The sequence below is a fragment of the Rousettus aegyptiacus genome, unplaced genomic scaffold, assembly GCF_014176215.1.
Source record: "Rousettus aegyptiacus isolate mRouAeg1 unplaced genomic scaffold, mRouAeg1.p scaffold_m13_p_13, whole genome shotgun sequence".
NCBI lineage: Eukaryota > Metazoa > Chordata > Mammalia > Chiroptera > Pteropodidae > Rousettus > Rousettus aegyptiacus.
In genome coordinates, this window is record NW_023416288.1 from 56,146,992 (window position 1) to 56,165,044 (window position 18,053).

An 18,053-nucleotide genomic window follows, 5' to 3' on the forward strand; every position below is an offset into this window, starting at 1 on the left:
GAAGGAGGGCCGCGGAAGGAAAGATGCCAGCAAGAGAAGGGTTCTGACAAGCCTCGGAGGGTTCCCGTGGCCGCTTCAGCCTGGGGCTCTCCCTGCACAACTTCTTAACCCTGTGCTTGATTTTAGAAACACTTCTTCCCTCCAGCCGCCGGCCCCCAGCTCTGTGTTTAATCCCCATTTTCTTGCCCCCCACAACAGGGTGGAGTTCCAAAACAAGTTCTACGTTGGGGCTGGTTACAAGTTTTCTCCGTTCTCCTTTAAAAGCATCCTGGACGGGACGGCGGAGGAGTAGCCGCGGGCCCGGCAGCGGCTGCCCCCGCCCACATCGGCCCGTGTCAGGTGGTGGTCAGTGGGAGGACCCTTTCCGGCCAGCCCGAGGCAGGAAGCCACGTATGAGCTACAAGCCTTGGGATTCGATGCGACTTCACCATGTCATAGAGAAACTACGCTGGCCAAGTCATTGCAACTCCACGTGGGGTCTTGATTGTCAGATACCAAAACGACTGAGAAACGGGGCGTGGGCGGCTAAACGCGTGTGTTCCGGCAATATTTTGAGTATTATATTTAAGCAAATAAAATTCTGGGCCAATTCACTTTTTCTTCAAGACGTCTTGATTCAAAATTTTTCTGTAAAAGTTTATTATTGAAAATTACAGGACAAACTTAGACAACAGAGTTACACAAACTAACCCAGGAGAAGGATCGTGTTTATTTTGTTCTTTCCTTTCCTGCTTCCTCAAACACCTTTTTTCTTTGTCTGGGGCTAAGCTTTACAAGATTAGAAACTTTCCCACGAATTTCGCTGCAGGTGAGGAAGAACAGATCACGTTCTGTGCTCAGGGGCTGGCCCCATGCGGCTCTCTGCGCTGTTAAACCCTGTGGAATGAAGAGCCACGGCCATCACATCGCGACTTTGCTCTCCGACCACATTGCGCCGGAGTAACCGGGGAAACTGACTCATAGGTTTGGGTAACTGCTAGGAAATGGCGTTGCCGGAGAGTCTGCCCTGACATTCTCCAGGTCATTCGGCCCCAAAGCCTCCTCTTAGGGCACCTGGATTGATAAACTCCTAGGATCCAGGTACAGCATCAGATTGTTGCAAATAGACAGACCAATGGATCAGAAGTGACAGCCCAGAAATAAAGCCACGTGTATAAAGGCAGCGAATTTTTGACAAGGAGCCAAAAATATACAGTGAAGAAAAAGGAAACCTCTTTAATAAATGGTATTGGGAAAATGGGAAAGCCACCTACAAAAGAATGAAACTGGACTGCTGTCTGACACCATACACAAAATGAACTCAAAATTGATTAAAGACTTAAAGTAAAATTCATAGAAGAAAATGTAGATACTAAACTTACGGACTTTGATCTCAGAGGGGTTTTTTGTGAACTTGACCCCAAAGGCCAGAGAAGTAAAAGCAAAAATAAATAAATGGGACTACATCAAACTAAAGCCTCTGCACAGCAAAAGAGACCAACAAAACGAAAAGACAACCAACTGAATGGAGAAGATATTTGTAAACAATACTTCCAATAAGGGGCTAATATCTAAAATATGTAAAGAGCTCATAACAATGAAACAACAAACAAACAAAAAAAAATGGTCAGAGGACCCAAACACACTTTTCCCAATAAGACATACAGATGGCCAACAGATGTATAGAAAGATGCTTCACTTCACTAGCTATCAGGGAAATGCAAGTCAAACCACAACGAGATACCACCTTGTACCTGTCAGAATGGCTGTCATCAGTAAGAGAAGAAATATCGAGCGTTGGAGAGGAGGTAGAGAAAAGGGACCCCTCATGCACTGCTGGTGGGACTGTAAATTGGTGCAGCCACTATGGAAAACAGTATGGAGGTTCCTCAAAAAATTAAGAATAGAGCTAGTATATGACCCAGCAGTCTCCCTCTTCTTGGAAGTTTACCTGAAAAATTTGAAAGCACTTACTCATAAAGATATGTGTAATCCTTTGTTCATTGCAGCCTTATTCACAATAGCCAAGACACTCACAACCTAAGTATTAAAGAACAAGCAGTACATATATATATGACGTGATACAACCCAGCCCTAGGAAAGGATGAAATACTGCCATTTACAACAACGCGAATGGATCTCGAGAGTGTCATGCTCTATTAAACGAGTCAGATGGCAAAGAACCGTATGATTTCGCGCATACGAGATATAAAACAACAACAAATGAACAGACAGCAGTATGGTGATCACCAGAGGGTAAAGGGGGTCAAATATACGGTGACAGAAGTCTGGACTTTGGAGGGTGAGCACACAATGTAGTATACAGATGACGTATTATAGAATTGTACGCCTAAAACTTAAATGTTATTAATCAATGCTACCCTAATAAATTTAATTCTAAAAAATTGATGTCAACTATTTAGTCTGAATGAACTTTAGGTTAATTTTTTCTGTTTATTCTGCTAGAATTGTCTAATTAACATTGTTATAGTGCTTTACAATTTACGAAGCATTTCCACTTAGTATCTGGATCTAAATAAGGTTCCAGAAGATCTGACAAAATTTAAGTTTACCTTCAGACAGGTGAATTTCAGCCCCACCTGCCCCTCTGTGTAGCAGGTTGACTGTCATGTTGCCCATGAAAGTGTCATTGCTCATATCCAGGCTTCCATGTCATGCTCTACGTCAGTGTCGTGGCTGGTCCAGCAGTTTAAGGCACACTTAGATGCTCCACTAATATTCATTTAATGATTAAAAAGCAGGCTGAGCCCAAGATTGATAGTTGGAATCAGAAGATATGTGTCTTTGAGTTCCAACTCTGATGCTTTGTTGTGTGTGCCCTCGGGCAGGGAATGGAGTTGATCCCCTCATTGCCAAAACAGGGATAGTGATCTCTACCTCTGGGTCGTGGACAAGGTCAGTGATGTTGGCCTCATGCCACTAAGGTACTGGACAGTGTCAAGGTCCTCAGCTCATTACTGCCTTTCCCAAAAACTGTCTAAAAATGTTCTGCTCAGGTGGACCACTAGCCTCTGCCCTTTGATTCTAAACAGCAGTGGCTACAAGAAACGGTTTAAAAGAGCAAAACTTCCCCCTGAGCCTTGCCCAGCCCCTGCTCCCTCGGAAATCCCCCAGCCTTCCTGAAAACAACCTGCTGCTTCCTCCACGGTCCAACAGCCTCCTTGTGTCTCTGTGAGGCATGTACTTTCTCCTTCATAAAGGTATCAGGTGAAGGGCTGGCTGAGAAGGGGGCGTGACCTGGACGTCACTCACTTGTCCAGGATGCAGTTATTCCTTAAGTAATTCTGTTCACAGAATGGAGCCAAAAGGGGAGGATCTTGGGGGCCAGGCTTCTTGGGAAGGTAAGTCCAAAAGCCCCAGAGAGCCCATCACTGGTTCCACTGCTGTGAGATTTGGCTGCGGGAAGGGGGAGTGTAAGAGCCGAAACTGGACAGATTCCCAAGAAATATTCAGAGGTGAGAATCTCGAACGGGCAACACTGAGTCTGGGTTAACCTCCTCTGGTCTGGGGTGGGAGCAGGCGGGGTGGGGGGATGCGGGGCGGGGGGTGGGGGTGGAGGAGGTGGGCCATCAGTGCTTGGCTGAAGGCAGGTGGAGTATGAAGCTTTCATTCTTCTTACCGGTGATATTGTCAAACACATTATGCACACAAGTTCAAATTTTAAAAACTCGACAGTGGCCCATTTATTTCTGGCTCAAATATTCCGTGTAGCAAAACGCAATCGAACAGTATGTCCTCCAGTCCTCTAGAATGTGTTTTAATGACGCTCGAACTCCATCTGAGCCTTTGAGTTCAGAGTAAGTCCCCAGTAAGTTTTCAAAATAATTTTAACTTTATTTTTCAATTACAGTTGACATTCGCTATTTTATGTTAGTTTCACATGTACAGCACAGTGGCTAGACATTTACATAATTTACAGAGCGATCGCTCTGATGATGAGTCTAGTCCCCGCCTGGCACCATACAGAGTTCTTACAATATCATCGACTGTAGTTCCTGTGCGGTAGTTCACAGCCCTGTCATTAAGTCCGTTCTTTATTAGATTTTTTGGAGGCGGGTCATGGGTTACTTTTCCATTGTAGTTTTTAAGGAACTAATGGTGAGGGCTGTGAAACATTCTTCTCTATGTGTTTCCCTCTTTTCCTGAATTGGTCTGATTGATTGTCCATTCATCCATCCATCTATCTGTCCTGCTTCTTCCTAGTTAGACGGGATTCAGAATGACTTAGGAAGCCAAAGGATAGAATCAACCCAGCTTTTCCATCTCCACTTCAAAGTTGAGATTATAAACTCTGTCTCAGTAACGTTCTCCATCTCCATCTCCATGAAATGTTTTGTCCTTTTCTTTACGAAGCTCTAGAAAATACCAAGTGGATACTTTCCATATCTGTTAACGTTGAGTTCGTGTTTGAGCGTCTTCTTAGTGACTTGGCACGTAAGCCCCTTACAACGCACAGATATAAGGGACCAAATCCTGATACTCTGTTGACACTTGGGCACCCGCCACCAACATGCCCCCAGACGACAAGAATCCTGTCGTCGATGATCCTGCATAACCTCGCAGGGCACAGATGAGGACTTGCTCAGCTGTAGGTGACCTGTACGTTTGCTTCTTCCCTTGGCAGCCTCTCCTGGCACTGGGATTGCATTCAACTATCTACTCTGGGTGCAGTGGTGTTTATAAATCACAGCCAGTTACAGATTTCTTTGTTCCTTTTCTCCCTCTGCTTCACTTGACTAGCCTTACACACACACACACACACACACACACACACACACACACACAATTTCACACAACTGCAAGTAAGTAACAGACCAGAAGAAACATCCAGGAGGTCAGCAGTCCAGGACTGCAAAGGAGCTGCACGTCTTCAGGTCCTATCCTCTTTCTAGCTTATGTTTGGCCAGACAGCCAAGCGTTTCCATTTTTCCATCTTCACATTTGCATCACAATCCGAGATGCCCGCTGAAGCGCCAGCTACCATGTCTCCATGGTCCAGGAAGAGGCAGGAGGACAAGGGGAAGGGGCAAAAAGGGCTTTCTCAGACGTGCCCCCTACCTCCAGCATCCTCCACCTGCATCTCAGTGGCCACCGCATCAACAAGGTTCAAGAGAAGGCTTTTGGTTGGGAAAGGAGCAAGCTATTTCTCCCACAGGCAGCTAGCATCGTTTTTATTTTCAAATGAGGAAATGGAGATAGAGGAAAGGAAGCAGTTCAATTTCAATGTCACCATGGCTACCGACTTCCTTCCTCTCCCTCCCCCTTTCCTCCTCTCATCCTTCTCTCCCCTTCCCCCCCTCCTTCCCTTCCTCCCTCCCTCAGTTCTTTGTTCCTTCTTTCCTTCCCATATTAATTTGGTGTGTATAAAATGATACCTAAGGGTTTTTTATTACTGTTTTTTGTCAGTTATTACAGAAGACGAACAAATTTCCAGTTTTGTTTACAATTTGTATATCATCTTGTGAATTGCCTACCCATATAACTTGCCCACTAATTTATTAAGATCTTAATTTTTTTCTCATAATTTGTGATTTATGTCTACTACAAACTGTGTATATAAATGTATGTATTATATATACATATTGGAAAAGACTTTTTGATACTAAATAGCCTTTTACTTAAGAGATTTTAAATTATATTCTGGCATAAGAATATATTGTAATTTCTTAGCCACTTCTGGTACACATTTAGGTTATACCCAATTCTTTCGTTCATATATATGTATATAACATACATACACATTTGGACATGGTTTTTCTTCTTTTAATTTTTGAACTCGCGGTTAAAATACACATAACATGAAATTTACCATTGTAACAATTTTTAAGTGGCATTTAGTTGCACAGTGTTGTGCGCCCACCACTGTCATGTTCTGGGCCAGGCCACCTTGCAGACCTCTGGCCAGTTATTCCGTTGTTTTTGAGTCAGGTGTCTAACTCTGACCCAATAGGTCATAGGCAGAGGGGGGTGCATCTGTCACAGGCCTGCTTAGGACAGTGGCCTAGTAAGCACAGAGAGCAAAGCGTCAGCTACATGCTGGTTTGTTTTTCCAAAAACATTTTATGGTTAAAAGGACCAGCCTTTCTAAAAACTCAAACAATGTGAAAGGGAGAGAAAAAAAAAAACCTAAATTCTCCCTCCCACTGGTAATTCTTTTCTCACTCTTTTTCTCTTGGCCAAGTCCTGCTTGACCCTCAGGCCTCAGTTTAGATTTGCATGCAGAAGGCTCCCCAGGTCTCAGGACTCATTAGAGCAGGGGGCCCCCTTATGTGGCTGGAGCAGCCCCTGCCCAACCCTGGGACCACAGCGTCCCTACCTAGATGTCTTTATTCCCCATTAGACTGTAAGTTCTGTCGGGGCAGGAACCCTTCCAATCACATTCTACTGTCTGATGTTGTAGACGCATATATCTTTCACAGATATTTGTTGAAAAGATAAAACACTGTTTTGAACAACATTTCTCCTGAAATCTCTGCATTGGTATGTTTTTAAATGAAAATTTATAAATTGGATTCATTAACTGCATGCATACACATTAGGTATATATCTGTATTATGTACTTACATATTGGGAAATACATTTCAACACTAGCCTTCATTTAAAAGCTTTGAAATAGTATTCTGTTACAGGAATGTGTTATAATTTGTGTAGCCACTTCTCTACTGGTGTGCCTTTAGGTTGTACCCAGTTCTTTTGTTGTTAAAATAAGTGTGGTGCCCTTTCTCATACCTGCATCGTTGCCCACTCTTTGACTTCCTCATGAGGATGAATCCTAGGAGTAAAACTGCTTAGTCAATTAACCGCCACCACTTAATTCTCACAGAATGGTCTTGTTTTCATTTTGGGGTGTGGTAAATCTCTTAAAAGTTCATCGTCCCGTCTAGAAACATGATAGAGCCAATTTTTAATGTGTACTGATGTCCTTTTTATAATCAAAAGAAGGCGATGCTGCTGCTATTTTAAAAGTTCCCGGATGAAAAACACCCCTCCAAAGGATGTTTGGGCAGTGTCAGAAAAGGCAGAGCCGAAGTTCCAGGGCAGTCTGTCTTCATGACTTTCAGGCTCCCAAATGGGCTGGGAGACCAATTATTTTTACTTTTTTCACTCTGAAAATAACAACCTTTTATACTTTCCATGGTGCCTCTTGGGAAAAGGGATTTCATGGACTGACTTTTGTGCGTTCTTGATCTATCTGTCATCTGGGCATATTTGTGTCTCTGTGACAGTGTTTTAAGAAAACAAATAATACCTACATTGCAGCGTAGTTGTTTCTATGTGTATCATCAGCGTCCCTAACTAGATGAAAGAGCTCCTTAGGGCAAGGAACATGACAGACGCCTCTTCAAAGTATCCACAGGGGCCCACGCAACACAAGGTGCGGAGCTGGCACTGGGCAAACGTTAATGACCCTGACGTGCTGCTGGCCAGCTGCTCTGTGGCTGTGTTTATGGCGTCGGGGAAGGATCTTTGTTTGAGTTCTGAGTCTGCTACTCACTAGTGATCTGATATTGGAAGAGTTATTTCAGAATCTCAGAACCTTGTGTTTTGAACTATTTATTTTGAAAAGTGTTACACGACTTCAAAAGCAGAGGATAGTAAATGGGTCCATGTGCCCACCATCCTCCTTCAGTAATTTTTAACACGCGGCCATTCTTTTTCATCTATATGCCCGTCTACTTCTTATATACCTGATTCCCACCCTACGAGTAAATTATTCTTAGGTGAATCCCAAACATTATATTTCATCTGTAAACATTTCAGTATCTATCTCTGAAATATAAGGTTTCTTTCTTCTACCATAGCCATGATATCAGTGTCACACCTAATGACGTCATCAGTAATTTCTTAAGATCATCAAGCTTCCAGACTTGCTTACATTTTTCTGACTTTTGATCGTCTTTCTTTCATCTCATTCTCTTAGTTATTGTTGCTGTTTTTACAGTTGGTTTGTTTGAAAGACGATCCAAACAAGATCAACTCATTTATTTGGTTGATTTGTCTATTTCCTTTTCGTCTGTAGGTTCTCCTACTCACTCACTCTCTCTCTTTTTTTTTTTTTTATACCATTTGCTTGTTGAAGAAAGTAGGCTGTTTTGCTATAGAATCCACATCCTGGATTTTTCTTATTGCTCACACATGGTATAATTTAACATATTTCTTCATCCCTTGTATAAGCTGGTAGGTAGGGTTAGAGGCTTAATCAGTTCAAGTTCAAAATTTTTTTTTATGAGAATGCATCACAGGCGACGTTATATACTTCCTACTGCATCTTATCAGGAGCCACAGAATATCCGATCATCATTCTCAGTAGCATTAGGATTTTTCAGATGTTATCAATCTTTTCTGTCTCTAAGTAAAGCTATTCACCTAATAGTTTGTCAGCCATTGATTATCACTTCCTAGATCCATTATTTCATTAGGAGCTGCAAAATCATGACAATTTAATTCCATTTTTTGTTCTGCATGTGTTAGCTGAAATTAAAGAATAATTTTCTATTACCAACTGTTTGGTTACCCTAAAATACAATTTGTACAAGAAGCAAAATGTTGACTAGTTTTCAGGATAATGAATTAGTTTCTTAGTATTCTCCAACGATGGTCAATGAGATATTCATTTTAGCAATCTTTTAAACAGTGGATTCTGATACCTCCGATGTATTTCAATTTTGTAAAATCATTAATCTTATTATATATGATATATAATGAATTCACATTAATATTTCCAGCCCAAAATTAGGATTATAAGATTTTTATGTAACTTCTTTGATTTTTATATCTTTTCTTACACTAAAAATCTTGGTTTCTAATATTAACATAATTATTTGCTTTATCCTAAAGCATGTACTAGTATCAAAGTAATGATACCAATATTATTACTAACAATATAATTATTGAGAACAGATTAGGGTTTCTGTTTATCTCACTAGGGACATATAGTTAAATTACTGTGTCTTATAGTCATTTGAAAAAAATTTTTACTAACTTGATACTTGGCTTTCTTTGTTTTATTTTTCTTTCGATTTTTCGTGTTAAGAATCCTTTTTAGGGTTAAGTACAAAAAAAGAAGAGATAAAAAGAAGTGTTTCATGGATTTCTGTCAGTAGTAAATGAAAATAATATATGAGAAAGCCCACTGGAACGTATGGTTACACTGTTAAGCATAGGATCTATGGAGATGTAGGGGCCAACAATTGTCATTATTTCTCTGTAGCAAAGCCCATCTTTACTCCCAGTCAAAGGATGCTATTGGTCAACTTGTCAAGAGCTCACCTGGCCTCCTACACAGGGTGATTTACTAGCCACTAGGGCCACATTGTCTCATAGAGCCATTTAAAGAGTCATGTTTCAGATTCTTCATATGTAAAATGGTGATAAATTATAATTCTTCACAGTTTATCTCTGAAGATTAAAGGAGAGTATGCATTCAAATATATTTTTTCCTTCCCTCCCTTGCTTCCATCAGGGACGCTGTGTGGTAAATTTGAAGAATTTGAAGATGACCAGCAAGCAGACGGAGCCAGTCACCTTCATTAGCCTTCGGAAGTTGAGCCTGGGGTCCCCAGAGCCACAGCTGAAAGGTGAGATGATCTAGAAGTGTCCAGCCCTCAAGCTGCTGCTTGATTTTGCCCCTACCCCATGTTTACTAGTTTTCGTAATAATGAATTGGTTTTCCAACATCCTCCAGGGCGAGCCATGATCCACACAGATTCCCTTCCCACAGACCCTGTTCTTTTCACTGTGTCTTGACTTGTTAGAGCAAAAGACGTTCACCGTGGAAGATGCTGTGGAGACCATCGGGTTCGGACGTTTCCACATCGCTCTGTTTCTGATCATGGGCAGCACCGGGGTGAGTGCTCCTTGGAGATCATTTGAGCCTCCAAAGCGAATTCATTGTTGTAAACGCAGAGTCTCCCACTGGTCTCCAGCTCAGGGCTGTCCATGTGGAGAGGGGTGGGAAAGGGAGTGGGAATCCAGTGAAATAATTTTCATCTACCTTTGGCAGGTGTTTGGTTATAAGCAAATGAATATCTATGTTCCATGTTCCGGAGATTCAGTACCCATTTAAAAAATGGTTTAAATTAAGCTACTGGGAAGAGAGAAGAAAAGTCTGATATTATTCTAAGTAAAATTAGACGTGGGTTCTCAAGCATTTTGTGCGTAAGAACTACCTGGTTCACCTGTAATTACAGATTTCCATATCCTTTAAGGGCACTGATGAAGCGTGACAGCTCAGTCCCAGGGGCTTTTACGAGCAGTGAGATGTTCTTGGAAACCACTGCTGTTTCCTGCTTTTGTACATGGGGTGAGAATATGTTCAGAACCCCATACTGAGATGCATAGTAATCCCTAATATCACAAGTGAATGTGTCATAAGCCTGGGAACCATTTCAAAATGTTCAAGTCATAAATGTTACATCAATAAGTGCCAAGGTTCTACTGTGCTTCTTTATCCAACTAGCAGTGCTGGCTGGGTATACAACAGGTGCTTCCTAAATGGAGGGGAAGGAAGAGGTTCGTGTACTGGATGGATGATGAGCAGGTGGATGTGGGAAGAAGTGATGACAAGCTCGCATTCACACACGGTGTTTTCTCTCCTTTTTAAGGTTGCCGAGGCCATGGAGATCATGTTAATAGCGGTTGTGTCTCCTGTCATCCGCTGTGAATGGCAGCTGGAGAACTGGCAGGTGGCATTAGTGACCACGGTGAGTGCTACAAATGAGCCAACTGAGGACCCAGGGCTTCTGCTCCCCTCCCCCACCCCACAGGGCCGAGAGCCGGAGGAAACCTCACCACTTGGTGTGCTGGCTGCCACAGCTCATGGGTTTGCAGGCCTGAACTAGCATTTGAGGCTTTTCTCTTTTTCTCTTCCCCTAGAGAGCCTTGAATTGCTTATTTGCCAGCTCCTAGCAAAAGATCCAAAGAAATAAGTGCAAATCAGAGAAAGTAACTCTTATGCCCCGGGTTAGTTATGGTTTGATTATTAACTATTAGTTCAGATCATTAAGAGGCTACTAAATCGAACCAGTGACCTAACCAATCACCAAATCACCCTCACGGAATTGTTTGTGTTACACATTCAACTTGTCTCAGAGACCATGCTGAATAACCTTATAAATTGCACGCCAAATTTTGCTGCAAAGCAGAATTAATGATATCACCTATCATTCTTTCCAAAGTTATTAATGAAGTCCAGCTGATCGCTAGCAGGCTCTGTGTGCGTGTGTGTGCGTGCGTGTGTTGCAGGGAGTATAGGCACATCCATGTCGCGTAACTAGAGAGCGAGGAAGAGAAAACAGTCAAGGTCACAGAGACAGGCGGGGGCCGGGAGCATCTTGGAGTCTGTGCATGGATCCCAGTCCGTGGGCCACAGCAGCCACTGTGCCCACCTTGGGCCAACGTGCACAAGCCTTCCAAGCAGAACAGTTCACACAAATATATGTGACGGTTTTTCAAATTACCATTTTGTATAACAAAAATTATATGTAGATGCATTATCGACATCATAGCCATTATGTATTTCCCATTAAATGAATTTTAACGTATACTTTCTATCATGCAGAGCTCTGTTAAATCTTTTTAAAAAAATCTTATAAGAGGCTTGTCATGCATAAAAATGTTGGAAGCCACCCTGTAGGCAATGGGGGACCTTTGAAGGGATTTAAAGAGGGGCATGACCAGTTTTCCAAGGAGATTAGGGGGCTGGGGTGGCGGGGGAGTGGCAGAGTTTGTGGAGGTGAGAAAGTGTGTTCTGAAAGCAGTTAGCCGGTGACGTCAGCTGGGAAGTCGAAGAAACGCCAGGTGAGGCATGGAGCGTTGCGGTACGTGGGTGTCGGAGCTGGTTTTCAGAGAGGTGGGACTTAATAGCGAGCACTGTGAGCCAGGTGTCAACATCCTTCCTGAAAGAAGGGAGTGTCTGGGAGGCAGGCGTGGTGACAGTAGAGGGTGACAGAGTCAGGTGGAGGAGGTGGCCTTGAAGTAGGCGGTGGGTAAGACCCCGTAAGAGCGTGAGAGTTGTGGTCTGAATCTGGTGGAGAACGCCGGACATTTCCCCTCGACCCCCAGCCTTCTGGGTTTGTGGACAGGAGCCCACGCCGCGGGAGGCTGTGGACGAGGGGTGTTCCTGCCTCTCACTCACTGCCTTGACCATGTTGCATGGCGTTATGAGGACCGCGAAGTCACTGGACAACTGGAATTTTTCAGCTTCATCATAGTCTCATGGGACCACTCTCAATGGTCCAAAATGTCGTTACGAGGCACATAGAATCAAAAATTACCTAACTCCTTCCCAAAAGGGAAAGGTGAACTAATATTTTCTGTATCATCTCTGTTAGGTACCAGGACAAGCTCCCCCTTGCTCAGGAAGGTGACCTGAGTTCTTGGGTGACATACATTGTGTGCCCAGCTGTGTTTCTTTTTGTGTCTTAGAGGCCAGGAAATTTTTAGCCCAGTTTTATGTTCAATCACAGCAGCAAATGTACAAATCTGCTGAAGGGGCGGAAAACATTGTCTTCTATCCTTCCAAGTTCTTCGGCTAGTTTAATAATCCAGTTAACGTAAATCACATTATCAGGAGGAAAACATTTAATTTTGTACATACAGGAGCCCCATAAAATTATGAGACCCAAGGACAAGTTGAGTATTTGAAGCTTACATAAATAGCATCTTGAACTAAGGAATGGGCGAGGGGCCTGGCCTTCACAGGGGAGAGGGCTAAGAAGAGCAGATGTTTGGTAATTAGAGCCTTGCCTTGCCATACAGATAGGAAATTGAGATAAAACTTATCTCTGGTAATAGTGCTCTCTGAGCCAGCCCCCCTATCTCAATTCTTTTAGGTAGTTAAGGGAGAGGTAAAAGGTGTTTTTTGTTTTGTTTTGTTTTTAAACCGCTTGGTCTTGATTGCCTTCAGCTCAAAATAATCCACATGCCAAAGTGGCATATTTTGGGGTCACGTATCATCCTCCCCTTCATCGCCCTTATCCACTTAGCTCCGTTTCCCTTTTTAAAATTCCTGTATTGTAACATTTGCACTTGTTCTTTTTCTGTTTTGTTTTTGTTTTGTTTTGTTTAAAAAAAAAAAAACTCTAATACTTTTAGGTAAGAGAGAGGGTCTAAATAAAAATAACCAAAGCTCTTACTGGGGCTTGTAATTAAGTGACTCAGCTGGTTTTTTGTTTTCTTCTACATAGAAACTACGGTTGCAATTTAGAAAAGCATTTCTGTCCATCCTTGTACTGCCAGGGTGAATGCTGCATGCAGTGTGATGCGTAATTATAAGTGGGCCACACCCAGTTGGTTTGCAGGCATGTACGTCTTCATTCCTGAGAATGTTGCATCTGTCACTTCCAGGAAATTGCATCACATGGTACAGTTTCTGTACTTATAGCCGACGTTTTATTGGCTGCATTCATGTAATTCCAACGACATCGAAAGAGGCTCCTTGGTGTCAGCAGTAACATGGCTTCCTTGTGAGGTGGGTTGCAGCTCAGAAGACTCTTCTCTAGGTACTTAGACTCACCCCGGTGTGACTGTTTCCTGCTCCAAGTTCCTCACCTTTAGTCTCTGTCATCCTCATTCTGGCCGTGAGTTCCATCCCTGAGCTCACTGACCACAGCCTCGCTAACAGGCGACATTTTCAGCGTCTCCCAGGCTTCCTGTCCCCCAGCTCTACAGCTCCACCTTCTGGACAGCCCGGCCCAAGCAGCTGTTAACTGAGTAAACCGAAGGGCTGTGGGCAAATTACATCCCACACATTGTGTGAATAAGTTAGTCCTGAAGAAACAAAGCTTTGTGTCCATGTACATCAGAAACAGAAGGGTCATTTAAAAAATTTTTTTTATATGAGTTTATTTGAGCCAAACTGACGACATATTGCTGGGCAGTAAGACCTCAAATACTTCCCAGAACAGTCATTTTTACACTAAAAAAAAGTACCTGCAAAAAAGAGCAGACCCTCCAAAGGGAGGGAGAAGAGAAAGTAAGAAATGGGGTGGAGAGAGTTTTGTGTGTCTATTCAATCTTCCAAACAAGATTACAGAATTCACAAGCTTTGGGGTTCACATAAGCTTTAAGTCACGGCTTATTTTCCAGACAAGCTGAACATTAAAGAAGTGAACCTTAGGCAAGTCATTTTTTTAAAAACATTGAATGGAAAGAAAACACAAAAGAATTTGCCATTTATGGGAGAGAATAGAGTACACTTTAAATTTAATCTTATTTCCTTCACTTCTATTAATCTGCTGCTTTTAATCCAGTTGCAATTTACTCTATTAACATAGCACAGCATCTCAAGAAAACAAAAAGTATTTCGCCCTTGGTAGTTTGTCTGTTGTTTCCTTTTACGTGAGCTGGTTAAAAAGAGAAAATATTAGTTCACCTTCCCCTTTTGGGAGGAGTTTGGTCATTTTGGGTTCCACCATAGCCATGTGCCTCCTAACGACATTGTGGACCAATGGGAGCGGTCCCATGAGACAGTAATGGAGCTGGAAAATTCCAGCCGCCCAGCGACTGCGCAGTCCTCATGACGTTGTGGAACGTGTTCCTCCCGTGTTCGTGGTGACGCTGGTGTGAACAAACCTGCTGGGCCACCAGTCGCATTAAAGCGCCGCGCATGCGGCTGTGTGCAGCGTGTGATACTCGATCATGGCGGCACACGACTGCTACTAGCTTGTGCAGGTACCATACGATTTATCATTATCTTAGAGAGCATTCTTTGTGTTTATTAAAAGGCACTTGGCCGGATGGTGGTCTGCATGGTGTGCCCGCAGCACCCTCGTCTCGTGTTTACCGCGTCTCCCGATTGTGCCACGTTTGGCCTCGCGCTTGATTTAATCTCGCGTTGTTTGGGGAAGTGCTGCCCAGGCTCGAAGCCTGGGAGCGGTTGGCCACGCTGTGCAGCCCGGGCGTGTGGCAGGCTCCGCCCTCTAGGTCTGTGTCACGCACTCGGTGACGTTCGCACGATGACAAGATCACCTGTCGATGCGGACCGCAGAACGCGTCCCCACTGTGGGAAATTAATTTCAGGGGAACCCAAATTTTGGGGTTTGCCAACTGATATATTTTTTTAAAAAAATCAAGTGGCTGACATAGTTGACATTAAAAACGTATATATATTTGACATGCAAGGTCATTAAAAGAAGAGAAAGAGGCAGAAAATCTTGTCACCGGCCATCGTCTTTCAAAAAAAAAAAAAAAACAAAAGGCACATTACAACCAAAAACCAGAAAGAAAATCATTCCCGAAGAAAAGAGCCCTTCGTATTTGATAAATTTAGATTTATACAAAAATGTATCGCGTTTTTCTTATTTTTACCATTTTGCTGAGGACTGACTAGATTTTGTTATGGTGCAAAGTCGATCCCGGGACTGGGATTTAGAAAACACTGGTTTCCCCCACTCAGCCGCCCCTCCCCCACCCCATTTCTGTCCTGGAAAGTACCGTGCACAGAGGAAAAGCATGGCTTTTTTGGTTCAAGAATAGAGATGATGGTTTATTTATTAAAAAATAGTTCCCTAAGGAGGAAATGCGTTTGAGGCTTCCTTATGACGAGTAAGGAAGAAAGAGACGAAAAGAGAAAGCAAAGCAGGCAGCGGAGAGAAACAGCTTTTTCACCGAAAGTGTCAGAAATGACAGCGAACACCTTTCCTTTGATTATCCTGGAAGCAATCACTCAGAGATCTTACTAGCGAGGAAAGCAAGTGAAGCTCGGAACTGCCGAAGGAAGAAAAATAAGTCGCCGGAAGGCATAGACATCAGATTACAGCTCAGGCCGAGTTAAATTGCTGGTGTCTTCTCCCGGTTCTTGAATTTTATCGGGGTAGGAAGGACAAGCCATTGTGAGAATAAGAAAAAGAGGTAGGTTTGTATTAGTTTTGAGGAGTGTTTCTAAATGAATGATTGGTTTTGGTGTCTGTTCAGTTTGCGTTTATCCATGATAATAACATAAAGGAGACTGCCTCTAGAAGTTTCGATCTCATGCGTGGTATTAGAGCATGGAAGGAGTTTTCTTATTATTAAGATGGAAATTCGCAGTTACATGTTTGAGCTGGTCCAATGCCATCACCTTCAACTGGAGGGAAAGCGGTCGGTTACCTGTTCGTTCAGCTTGTTTCCACCTGGGAGCAGTGTCTCCAGGTGTGGGGTCAGCCAACAGGGAGCATCAGCCTCTAAAGCCCTGAACATGCTAAACAGGAGTCAGGGGAGAACTTTGTGAAAACCTGTTCAACTTCCACCCTTCTCTAGTCTACATGTAGTTAAGGTGGACGAAAGCTTAATACGGTCAATTAGCAAATTATAACAACACTGCTCAGAGGATAATTTCTTTCTCACCCCCACATCCAGATGGTGTTTTTCGGCTACATGATATTCAGCATCCTCTTTGGCCTCCTGGCTGACAGATATGGCCGCTGGAAGGTAGGTGGGCCTCGAAGGATGATTTGGAATTTTCTTTCATGTGTTTTTTTGTCTCCGTATCACCACTGCCTCTTTTTAGTGGACATTTCTCTATCAATACCCAAGATACAAAGCGCGGAGATGGCCTTCTCTGGCATCACATGCCTGAATTCCAGGCTCGTCTTCTTGCTTTCTCATCTTCCCTGAAGTACCTGTCCTCAAACCTGGTCATGCACAGTCCGGGCACAGAGTTGATGGCTGTGCATAGTTAGAACATGTCAGAATATGGAAACGTGCACGTATAAACACAAGCAGCTTCACATTTGTTAATTGTGGTAAAACTTTGAAACTAAGCCATTTGCTCACGGTCACATACCTGCTGAGATTAAACATCAAGACGAATCTCTGTCTTTGGATTATAAACCCAGGTCTCTCTTCTTTTCTTGTCTAACTTCTCCTGGGGAAGGCCTCCCTAAGCATAAACACAAAGGGAGAAGCCCCAAAGGAAACATTAATAGAGTTGGCTGTATGTTTCGAAGTACACGAAATAAATATTATAGACTCTTATAAATTAATATGAAAACCAAGTATCTCAAAAAAAAAAATGTAAAGAGCACAACAAAGGCATTATACAAAAAAAGTACAAAAGGTTAAGGAACCTTGAAAAACATTCAGTCACTGGAGTTATCAAAAGCAAAATTATACAGCATCAATGAAAAGAACACTGGATCTCTATAAATTTAAGGAAGAGTTTTATTTGGGTCTTACTGAGGGCTATAGCCTGAGAGCAAAGCTTCAAGAAGCCTTCAAACAGAGCTCCAACTTCGGAAAAGCAAGAGGTGCTTGTATAGGCAGAAAAGTTAGCAAGAGCACGTTTGTTACGTCAGAAGTCTCAGGCAGGGTGTGTAAGTTTTAACGATAAGTTTTACATCAGATGGGAGGGACGCATAGGGAAGTGAGGTCCGGTGTTGGGAGGAGTGTTGAGGAAAGCTAAGCCTGGCTCTGGAAGCAGTTAAATTGCCTCAGAACTGTTTGAGATGCGTTTGTATGTGGATATCGAAAGAACAGGCACTGTATCTGTGATCGTTGACCTTTAGGTTTGAAATTCTGCGGGTATAGTGACTGGTCACCGTGGCGTGTGTCTTAGTGAGGAAGTTAGGGAGGTTCTTGTACCCTCTGGGTTTCTAATTTAGCCAGACTAACTTAAGCACCCTTTCCTTTCCTCAGGAGCAAGATAACATATTTTTTTTCTTATCAGATCCATTTCCAACATTAAATCTATAAGGAATTTTTCTTGAAGAAACCCGGCAGTGTATAGATGCCTTCACATACTATTGGTATAGTTTTTCTGACAATCGATTTGGCAATACAAGTCAAAAACCTTGAGAATATCCGTCCTCTTCATCTGATAATTTTTATTCCAGAAACCTAGCTTGTTTTAATCATCAGAGAACCACAAAGATTTATGCCCAGATATCGTTACAGATCATTTAATAGAAAATGTGAAACTACCTCAACGTTCAACAGTAGAGAAAAGGTTTATGCATTACGTTATGTGTACTATAGTATACCTTTCCAGTGGAATATAGGGAAAATAAGTTTTCCCTTTCAAACAGGGAAAATAGGATAAAATCATGTTAACAGTATTTTTTCTGGGTTAGAGA

General features: G+C 42.7%; 2 protein-coding genes across 5 annotated transcripts in view; both read left to right on the forward strand.

The window, feature by feature from the left end:
• ATP6V0A4 (ATPase H+ transporting V0 subunit a4) overlaps nt 1–1,125 on the forward strand; it is a 60,936-nt gene extending 59,811 nt beyond the window's left edge. Inside the window, exon 25 of the mRNA XM_016161883.2 lies at nt 199–1,125. Within this exon, the coding sequence (XP_016017369.2) occupies nt 199–292 (94 nt within the window). The 3' untranslated portion in view covers nt 293–1,125. The remainder of the gene's footprint in view (nt 1–198) is intronic.
• A 2,480-nt stretch (nt 1,126–3,605) lies between these two features.
• SVOPL (SVOP like) overlaps nt 3,606–18,053 on the forward strand; it is a 47,083-nt gene continuing 32,635 nt past the window's right edge. For all 4 annotated transcript variants that reach the window (XM_016161908.2, XM_016161907.2, XM_016161906.2 and 1 more), the window contains exons 1-4: nt 3,606–9,578; nt 9,756–9,847; nt 10,605–10,703; nt 16,339–16,410. In XM_016161908.2, coding sequence (XP_016017394.2) covers nt 9,419–9,578; nt 9,756–9,847; nt 10,605–10,703; nt 16,339–16,410 — 423 coding nt within the window. In that variant the 5' untranslated portion in view covers nt 3,606–9,418. The remainder of the gene's footprint in view (nt 9,579–9,755; nt 9,848–10,604; nt 10,704–16,338; nt 16,411–18,053) is intronic.